At 56.2% G+C, this 10,398-nt stretch overlaps 1 protein-coding gene across 3 annotated transcripts; it reads left to right on the top strand.

The window, feature by feature from the left end:
- The first annotated feature begins 945 nt into the window (after positions 1 to 945).
- Positions 946 to 10,211, top strand: rnpepl1 (arginyl aminopeptidase like 1). Of its 3 annotated transcripts, none has more exons than XM_080494153.1 (11): positions 946 to 1,198; positions 1,773 to 2,263; positions 2,332 to 2,472; positions 2,531 to 2,682; positions 2,795 to 3,147; positions 4,411 to 4,524; positions 4,608 to 4,720; positions 6,765 to 6,867; positions 6,931 to 7,158; positions 8,281 to 8,423; positions 8,544 to 10,211. In XM_080494153.1, the coding sequence occupies exons 2-11, from the start codon at positions 1,820 to 1,822 to the stop codon at positions 8,805 to 8,807; spliced, it is 2,055 nt and encodes a 684-aa protein (XP_080350279.1). In that variant the 5' UTR covers positions 946 to 1,198; positions 1,773 to 1,819; the 3' UTR covers positions 8,808 to 10,211. The 3 variants fall into 3 exon arrangements, with proteins under 3 accessions (XP_080350279.1, XP_080350281.1, XP_080350280.1); XM_080494155.1 differs by having other exon boundaries at positions 961 to 1,198; positions 2,798 to 3,147; XM_080494154.1 differs by lacking the exon at positions 946 to 1,198 and having other exon boundaries at positions 1,694 to 2,263.
- Positions 10,212 to 10,398: the final 187 nt, after the last annotated feature.

Consider the following 10,398-nt stretch of genomic DNA (forward strand, 5'->3'; position numbering starts at 1 on the left):
AACAGGGAGCTCCTGAACATGGTAACAGGGAGCTCCTGAACATGGTAACAAGGAGCTCCTGAACATGGTAACAAGGAGCTCCTGAACACGGCAGGGAGCTCCTGAACATGGTAACAGGGAGCTCCTGAACATGGTAGGGAGCTCCTGAACATGGTAACAGGGAGCTCCTGAACACGGCAGGGAGCTCCTGAACATGGTAACAGGGAGCTCCTGAACACGACAGGGAGCTCCTGAACATGGTAGGGAGCTCCTGAACATGGTAACAGGGAGCTCCTGAACATGGTAGGGAGCTCCTGAACACGGCAGGGAGCTCCTGAACATGGTAGGGAGCTCCTGAACATGGTAACAGGGAGCTCCTGAACATGGTAGGGAGCTCCTGAACACGGCAGGGAGCTCCTGAACACGGCAGGGAGCTCTGCTGTTACCCTTGGCTCTTCAGCCAGAAACTCCCTCCAAGTCCCAGAACCAACCTCCTCCTCCTCAGCTGGCCCGGGACTCTGGAACGCCCTCCCTGACCACCTGAAGACTCCACAAACCACTGATGCTTTTAAACAAAAACTCAACACCTCATTGTGTTTTACGTGTTCTTTTTAAACTTTAACTGCTTTTCTCTCCCTGACCTACTTTTTTAAATGTTAAACTTTTTTCTGTAGCACTTTGAGATTGTTTAAATGTGACATGCGTTACAAATAAAATGCTATATCTGGTTCTGCAGGTTCCTCCTCCTCCTAGTCTGGTTCTGCAGGTTCCTCCTCCTCTGACTGGTTCTTCAGGTTCCTCTGATTCTGGTTCTGCTGGTTCCTCCTCCTCTGAGTCTGGTTCCTCTGGGTCTGGTTCTGCTGGTTCCTCCTCCTCTGAGGTGAATGGGTGGCTGAAAGGCTGAAGGAGTGAGTGGGTGAACGCCCCCGGCCCCACAGCGCCTCCCTGCGGCCTGCAGTCCACTCTGTTGCCGCTGTTGTTGCTTCCTGGTTGTTCGGCGCAGAGTCCGTCGCTCCTCCGGTGTTTTCTCTTCCTGTCGCTGCTCAGGTTCTCCGCTGTGTCGGCTTCACGTTCCGCAGAGCTCCGACGGCCGTGAGTCGGAGCGGCGGGAAGAGCTGTCGGCTGGAGCCGGGGTCGGTCTCCTGCAGTCCGGATGGATTTCACAGACATACCGTCAGAAAGCTCCGGTCGTGTGCTCAAGCCAATAACGACTAACCAGGTCAGTTAAACTCGTTACTGCCGCTATTTTCACCTCCAACACACACGCTTCGGCCCCGCTTCTGTCTGCTGCTCTCCCCGGGACTCTGGTTCCCCGGGACTCTGGTTCCCCGGGACTCTGGTTCCCCGGGACTCTGGTTCCCCGGGACTCTGGTTCCCCGGGACTCTGGTTCCCCGGGACTCTGGTTCCCCCACCCGGCCAGAGCTGCTGCTCTCCCCGGGACTCTGGTTCCCCGGGACTCTGGTTCCCCGGGACTCTGGTTCCCCCACCCGGCCAGAGCTGCTGCTCTCCCCGGGACTCTGGTTCCCCCACCCGGCCAGAGCTGCTGCTCTCCCCGGGACTCTGGCTCCCCAGGACTCTGGTTCTGGTTCTTGCCTCAGGGTGCCTAACTTCTCCTCAAAATGACTCGTTGACTCGACTTGTTTGAACCAGAACACTGTGGACTCGGTTACAGTCAGATCATCGATAAACCGGGACATTTGGTGAAGTGGGTCATCAGGTTCTGCTGTAAAACTCAGACCTTAAACCGGGTCTGGTCCTGGTTCCTAGTCCTGGAGTTTGAATGTGGTTTCAGGTTTGGTTCTGGATCTCGGTGGCTGTTGGTTCCTGGTTTATGTGACCATGGCGGACCTCCGGCAGACCTGCACCTCACTCTGCTGCTGCCGTAAACCTCCTCCGGCCTCGGGGCCCGGGTCTCGGCGGCGCCCCCTGGTGGATGTGGCGTCGGCGTCCAGCTTCCGGAGCTTCCAGCTGCGTCACTTCCACCTGGACCTGCGGCTGAACTTTGCCCTGAAAGAGATGAGCGGCTGGCTGGTCCTGGACCTGGTTCCGGTCCAGCTGGGCGTCTGCGCCCTGGTGCTGGACTCCCACCCGTCCCTGCTGATCCACTCCGTAGACTACAAGGCACCCGGGTCCAGTCTGGAGGAGCCCGTCTCCCTCGCGTACCGGCTGGACCCCTTCACGGACTTTGGCTCGTCGCTCCACATCGGTCTGCCGGGGGGGGCGGTCAAACCGGGTCAGCTGATCCAGATCACCGTCCGCTACACCGCCAGCGACGGGCCCGCGGTAAGGAAGGTTCTGGGCCGGTCCTGGTCCCAGTCCCAGTGGTGAAACGTGTCCTGGTCTGTCCTCAGATCTGGTGGCTGGACCCGGAGCTGACCTGTGGCCGGACCCGTCCCCTTGTCTTCACTCAGGGACACTCGGTCTGGAACCGGTCCTTCTTCCCCTGTTTCGACACGCCGGCGGTGAAAAGCACCTATACCGCCACGGTCCGGGTGAGTCCCCCCGAGCCCCCCTGGATCCGGATCCCTGCTGACCCCTCTCCACCCTCAGGTCCCGGAAGGGGTGACGGTCCTGATGAGCGCCTCTCAGAGTTCTTTCTCTAAACCGGACCGGGTGTTCCAGTTCTGCATGGAGTTCCCGGTCCCGTCTTACCTGGTGGCGCTGGTGGCCGGAGAGCTGCGGCACGCCGACCTGGGGCCCAGGTGACGCTGCGCCCCGACAAGGATCAGTCCAGTTCAGTCCAAGGACCGGGTTGGTGAGAGCCTGTGGGTCCGTGAGTCTCCTGAAGATGTCCGTCTGTGTCTGTGTGGTCAGAAGCCGGGTGTGGGCGGAGCCCTGCGTGCTGACCTGCGCGGCGGAGCAGCTAGGGGGCAGCGTGGAGCGCCTGCTGGCGCTGGCGGAGCGCCTGTTCGGACCGTACCTGTGGGGCCGGTGTGACCTGGTCTTCCTGCCCCCGTCCTTCCCCGTGGTGGCCATGGAAAACCCCTGCCTCACCTTCATTGTGGCCTCCATCTTGGACTCCGCCCACTTCCTGCTGGTCGACGTGGTGCACGAGATCGCCCACGGCTGGTTCGGCAACGCCGTCACCAACGCCACCTGGGAGGAGATGTGGCTGAGCGAGGGGCTGGCGACCTACGCTCAGCGCCGCATCACGGCCCAGGCCTACGGTACTACACTGTGCTACACACTGTACTACACTGTGCTACACACCGTACTACACTGTGCTACACAATACACACCGTACTACACACCGTACTACACCGTACTACACTGTGCTACACACCGTACTACACTGTGCTACACAATACACACCGTACTACACACCGTACTACACCGTACTACACTGTGCTACACACCGTACTACACTGTGCTACACAATACACACCGTACTACACGTACTACACACTGTACTACTACACTGTACTACTACACTGTACTACACTGTGCTACACACTGTACTACACTGTGCTACACACCGTACTACACTGTGCTACACACCGTACTACACTGTGCTACACAATACACACCGTACTACACACCGTACTACACGTACTACACACTGTACTACTACACTGTACTACACCGTACTACACACTGTACTACACCGTACTACACACCGTTCTACACTGTGCCACACAATACACACCGTACTACACACTGTACTACACACTGTACTACACCGTACTACACACCGTTCTACACTGTGCCACACAATACACACCGTACTACACACTGTACTACACCGTACTACACTGTACTACACTGTGCCACACAATACACACTCTACCACACTGTACTACACACTACTACACTGTACTACACACCGTACTACACTGTACTACACACCGTACTACACCGTACTACACACCGTACTACACTGTGCCACACAATACACACTGTACTACACACTGTACCACACTGTGCCACACAATACACACTATACCACACTGTACTACACACCGTACTACACTGTGCCACACAATACACACTACTACACTGTACTATACACCGTACTACACACTACTACACACCGTACTACACTGTGCCACACAATACACACCGTACTACACACCGTACTACACACCGTACTACACTGTGCCCCACAATACACACTGTACCACACTGTACTACACTGTACTACTCCTCCTTTTTGTCATCTTCCTTTCCTTTGTCCTCTTCGTCCTCCTCCTCTTCATCATCCTCTTCTTCGTCATACTTATCCTCTTTGACATCCTCCTCATCCTCATCCTCCTCTTCATCGTCCTCATCCTCGTCCTCCTCATCGTCATCCACCTCTTCGTCGTCCTCCTCCTCATCATCGACGTCCTCCTCCTCTTCCTCTTCATCATCCTGCTCCTCATCGTCCTCATCCTCGCCCTCCTCCTCCGCTTCGTCATCGTCTTCGTCGTCCTCTCCTCTTCGTCCTGCAGGTGAGGCGTTCACTTGCCTGGAGACTGTGGTACGTTTGGACGCCCTCCACCGACAGCTACGTCTCCATGGAGACGACAACCCCTTCAGCAAACTGCAGGTCACATTCGACCACGGTGAGACACAGTACAGAGTACACACAGTACAGAGTACACACAGTACAGAGTACACAGGGTTACCTGCCCCTCCCCCCCCCCAGGTGTGAATCCCAGCTCTTTGATGAACCTGTTTACCTACGAGAAAGGTTTCTGCTTCGTCTCCTATCTGTCCCAGCTCAGTGGAGACGTCCAACGCTTCGACTGCTTCCTCAGGGTGGGCACACACACACACACACACACACACACACACACACGCACAGTCACACACGCACAGTCACACACGCACAGTCACACACGCACACACACACGCACAGTCACACACACACACGCACAGTCACACACACACACACACACACACACGCACAGTCACACACACACACGCACAGTCACACACGCACACACACACGCACAGTCACACACACACACGCACAGTCACACACACACATACACACGCACAGTCACACACACACACGCACAGTCACACACACACACACGCACAGTCACACACGCACACACACACACACACACGCACAGTCACACACGCACACACACGCACACATACGCACAGTCACACACACACACGCACAGTCACACACGCACAGTCACACACGCACACACACACACACACACACACGCACAGTCACACACGCACACACACGCACAGTCACACACACGCACACGCACAGTCACACACACATATACACACACGCACAGTCACACACACACACACGCACAGTCACACACACACACAGTCACACACACACGCACAGTCACACACACACACGCACAGTCACACACACACACTCACACACGCACACACACACACACACACAGTCACACACACACACACAGTCACACACACAAACAGTCACACACACACACACACACAGTCACACACACACAGTCACACACACGCACAGTCACACACACACACACACGCACAGTCACTCACACACGCACAGTCACACACACACACACAGTCACACACACACGCACGCACAGTCACACACACACACTCACACACGCACACAGTCACACACACACGCACAGTCACACACACACGCACAGTCACACACACACACACACGCACACAGTCACACACGCACACACACACACACGCACACAGTCACACACACACGCACAGTCACACACGCACAGTCACACACGCACACACACACACACACACACGCACAGTCACACACGCACACACACGCACAGTCACGCACACGCACAGTCACACACACATATACACACACACACAGTCACACACACACGCACAGTCACACACGCACACACACACACTCACACACACAGTCACACACACACACACAGTCACACACACACACACAGTCACACACACACACAGTCACACACACACACACACACACACACACAGTCACACACACACAGTCACACACACACACAGTCACACACGCACACACACACGCACAGTCACACACACACACACGCACAGTCACACACACACGCACAGTCACTCACACACACACAGTCACACACGCACACACACACACACGCACAGTCACACACACACGCACAGTCACACACACAGTCACACACACACACGCACGCACAGTCACACACACACACTCACACACGCACACACACACACACGCACACAGTCACACACACACGCACAGTCACACACACACGCACAGTCACACACACGCACACAGTCACACACGCACACACACACACACGCACACAGTCACACACACGCACACAGTCACACACACACACACACACAGTCACACACACACAGTCACACACACTCGCACACACACACACACACGCACAGTCACACACACGCACAGTCACACACACACACACAGTCACACACACACAGTCACACACGCACACACACACACACGCACAGTCACACACGCACAGTCACACACACACACACACACACAGTCACACACACACACACGCACGCACAGTCACACACACACACGCACACAGTCACACACGCACAGTCACACACACACGCACAGTCACACACACGCACACAGTCACACACACACACGCACACAGTCACACACACACGCACAGTCACACACACACACACACACAGTCACACACGCACACACACACACACACGCACACAGTCACACACACACGCACAGTCACACACACACACACACACGCGCACACACACACACACACGCACAGTCACACACACACAGACACACGTGTAACTGTGTGTGTGTGTGTGTGTGTGCGTGTGTGTGTGAGGACAGGACTATGTCTCAAAGTTCCAGTTCCGCAGCGTTGTGGCTCAGGACTTCCTCGACTTGTTTTTCCAGAGTTTCCCAGAGCGGACCCCAGACTGTCAGACAGAAGGTAAAACCACAAGCCCCGCCCCTCGGTGTGGCCCCGCCCCCTCACGCCTCTCTGTGTCCTCAGGTGTGGATCTGGAGCGCTGGTTGAGCGGCTGTGGTCCTCCCCCGTACGAACCGGACCTGTCGGCCGGGGCCTCTCTGATTGGTCCGGTCCAGGAGCTGTGTGGCCTCTGGACGACCTCGGACCCCCCGGACCACACCCAGCTGGACACCTTTGACCTTTCAGCCTGGAGTACGTTCCAGATCGTTCTGTTCCTGGACCGCCTGCTGGACGCCTCTCCCCTGACGCCAAGTACACAAATAATACTGTCAATACTGCTGACTGCAAATGATAGTATCAATACTGCAAATAATTCTGTGGGTGGTAGAGGTGTGATGGTGGTGGAGGTGGTGGTGGTGGGGTGGAGGTGGTGGTGGTGGTAGTGTGGTGAAGGTGGTGGTGGGGTGGAGATAGTGGTGGTGGTGGTGGTGGTAGTGGTGGTGGGGTGGAGATAGTGGTGGTGGTGGTAGTGGAGGTGGTGGTGGGGTGAAGGTAGTATGGTAGTGGTGAAGGTGGTGGTGGGGTGGAGGTGGTGGTGGAGATAGTGGTGGTGGTAGTAGTGGTGGTGGGGTGGAGATAGTGGTGGTGGTGGTAGTGGAGGTGGTATGGTAGAGGTGGAGGTGGTAGTGTGGTGAAGGTAGTATGGTAGTGGTGGAGGTGGTGGTGGGGTGGAGGTGGTATGGTAGAGGTGGAGGTGGTAGTGTGGTGAAGGTAGTATGGTAGTGGTGGAGGTGGTGGTGGGGTGGAGGTGGTGGAGATAGTGGTGGTGGAGGTTGTGGTAGTGGTGGTGGAGGTGGTGTGGTGGTAGTGGTGAAGGTGGGGTGGAGGTGGTGGAGATAGTGGTGGTGGAGGTTGTGGAGGTGGGGTGGTGGTGGTTGTGGTAGTGGTGGAGGTGGTGGTGGGGGTGGGGTGGAGGTGTTGGAGATAGTGGTGGTGGAGGTTGTGGTAGTGGTGGTGGAGGTGGTGTGGTGGTAGTGGTGAAGGTGGGGTGGAGGTGGTGGAGATAGTGGTGGTGGAGGTTGTGGAGGTGGGGTGGTGGTGGTTGTGGTAGTGGTGGAGGTGGTGGTGGGGTGGAGGTGGTATGGTAGAGGTGGAGGTGGTAGTGTGGTGAAGGTAGTATGGTAGTGGTGGTGGTGGGGTGGAGGTGGTATGGTAGAGGTGGAGGTGGTATGGTAGAGGTGGAGGCGGTATGGTAGTGGTGGAGGAGATGGAGGGGGCGTGGATCAGCCTCCACCTCCACACCAGCAGTTTGATGTCAGAGTAGAGGGCCGAAGACAAAACCTCCATGATGGTCTCAACGTAGTATCTGTGGTGGAGTAGGAGTATTGGGAATGTGTACAGTTGAGTTGTGTACTGACCGATGGCTCTCCTCAGGCGTGATGGCGGCGCTCTGCTCGCAGTACGTGGCGCTCTTGGGCCGGCTGGATGCGGAGGTGGAGGTGCGCTGGCTGCAGGTGGCGCTGAGGAACTCCTTCCACCCTGAGCTGCCGCGGGTCCGATCCTTCCTGCTCAAACACGTAAGGCCCCGCCTCCACCTTCAGGTGTGGTCCCGGAGAGCCCCGCCTCCACCTTCAGGTGTGGTCCCGGAGAGCCCCGCCTCCACCTTCAGGTGTGCTGACATGTGGCTCCCTGTGCAGACGTCCCGGATGTACACGGTGCCGCTGTACCAACACCTGGCCGCCGGCACCATGAAGGCCGTTGCCGTGGAGATATTCTACCAGACGCAGCACCGCCTGCACCCCAACCTTCGTCGCACGCTGCAGCAGATCCTGTTCCCGAGCGGCACGGCGCCGGCTCCGCCCCTCGTCCCCCCCACTCCCTCCTGCTCCGCCCCTTCCCAGCAGCTCCCCGCCACCACAGGTTCTGCCAGCGCCGTGCAGAACATCGACGTGTCGGCCTGATTCCCTTTAACCGCCACCAGAGGCTGCTCAAGGTACGGCTGGAGAGCAGGGCGCCACCGGAGAGCAGGGCTCCGTCTGTAGAGCAGGGCGCCGTCTGGAGAGCAGGGCGCCACCGGAGAGCAGGGCGCCACCGGAGAGCAGGGCGCCACCGGAGAGCAGGGCTCCGTCTGTAGAGCAGGGCGCCGTCTGTAGAGCAGGGCGCCGTCTGTAGAGCAGGGCGCCGTCTGGAGAGCAGGGCGCCACCGGAGAGCAGGGCTCCGTCTGTAGAGCAGGGCGCCGTCTGTAGAGCAGGGCGCCGTCTGGAGAGCAGGGCTCCGTCTGTAGAGCAGGGCGCCACCGGAGAGCAGGGCGTCGTCTGGAGGGCCGGGTGCCGTCTATAGAGCAGGGCTCCGTCTGGAGAGCAGGGCGCCTCCACCTCTTGCTGGACGCTCCTCTAGACCGCCTCTAGTCAAGGAGGAAGACCAAGAGCTCCCGGAGGGGTTCTGTCTCTGTCTGTCTCTGTCTGTCTCTCTCTCTCTCTGTCTGTCTCTGTCTGTCTCTCTCTCTCTCTGTCTGTCTCTGTCTGTCTCTCTCTGTCTCACGGAATAAGAGGGAGGGATCTGATTGGCTGAGGGCTATGATTGGCTCTCGAGGTGTCTGCTCATCAACTGGGCAGAGCAGCCAATCAGAAATAAGCAGCTTGTGCTCATGTGAGGAAGACTCGGGACGAAGGACAGTGATGCTAAGCTAGCAGTTTGTGCTAACTGAAAGGCGCTGTGGGAGGCCGGGGTGGTCTTCTGCTCGTTAACCTGTTAACCAATGCTCTGCTCTGATTGGCTGCTGCCACTCATGTGCCTGGTGCTGCGGGTTGTATTGTCCCTCAGATAAAAGTGTCCCACTGAACTGAGAGCAGAAATAAGTGTTCCTGCCCGTCTTACCTTTTGTCTGTCTTTCCTCCGTTTGGTTCCAAGGGACGTCAATGACTTGATTCGCTGATTTATCTTCCTGGAAACTTCCTGGAAACTTCCTGGAAACTTCAGGGTCAATAGAATTTTTCTCAACTGAAATTCTTCTTTTACATTTACAATAAATAGCAAACTGTTTTAGAAAGAAATGATTGAATTTGGGTCGTTATTGAACGAGTCAGTCCAGGACCTCCACAGGAAACGGGCCCTTTTATCAAACAGACGATTTTCTACACACTTTTACAGGAAGTGACAACAATTCAGCAAAAACATGGAATGTTTGTATTGTTGAATTCAAACAGCAACAGAAACAATTCTGATTCCTCTCATGAGGCTTGAAATGACTTGAGCATTGGCAATGGCTTCCTCCTTCGTCAACTGTCAGTTAGAAATGACCTTCCACAGGCAGTGTCAGCAGCTCGCCCAGCTACACACTTCACAAAGTCCACTCCAGAAACGTTGTATTAAAGAAAAAATATAAAAATCTCCGTTTAATTACTCGGTTCCAAAGTTATAATTCCTCTGACTTACAAAGGAATGTAGCTGGCTAGAACACTTGAAATTACTAACTAACAATGACAAAAAGAAGAGGTAAGAAAACCGTTTGCTCCTGTAGCGCTCAAGCACTGTCTCCCCTCTCCTGAAAT

This window comes from Lipophrys pholis (genome assembly GCF_963383615.2).
Source record: "Lipophrys pholis genome assembly, contig: SCAFFOLD_59, whole genome shotgun sequence".
In the NCBI taxonomy this organism is placed as follows: Eukaryota; Metazoa; Chordata; class Actinopteri; order Blenniiformes; family Blenniidae; genus Lipophrys; species Lipophrys pholis.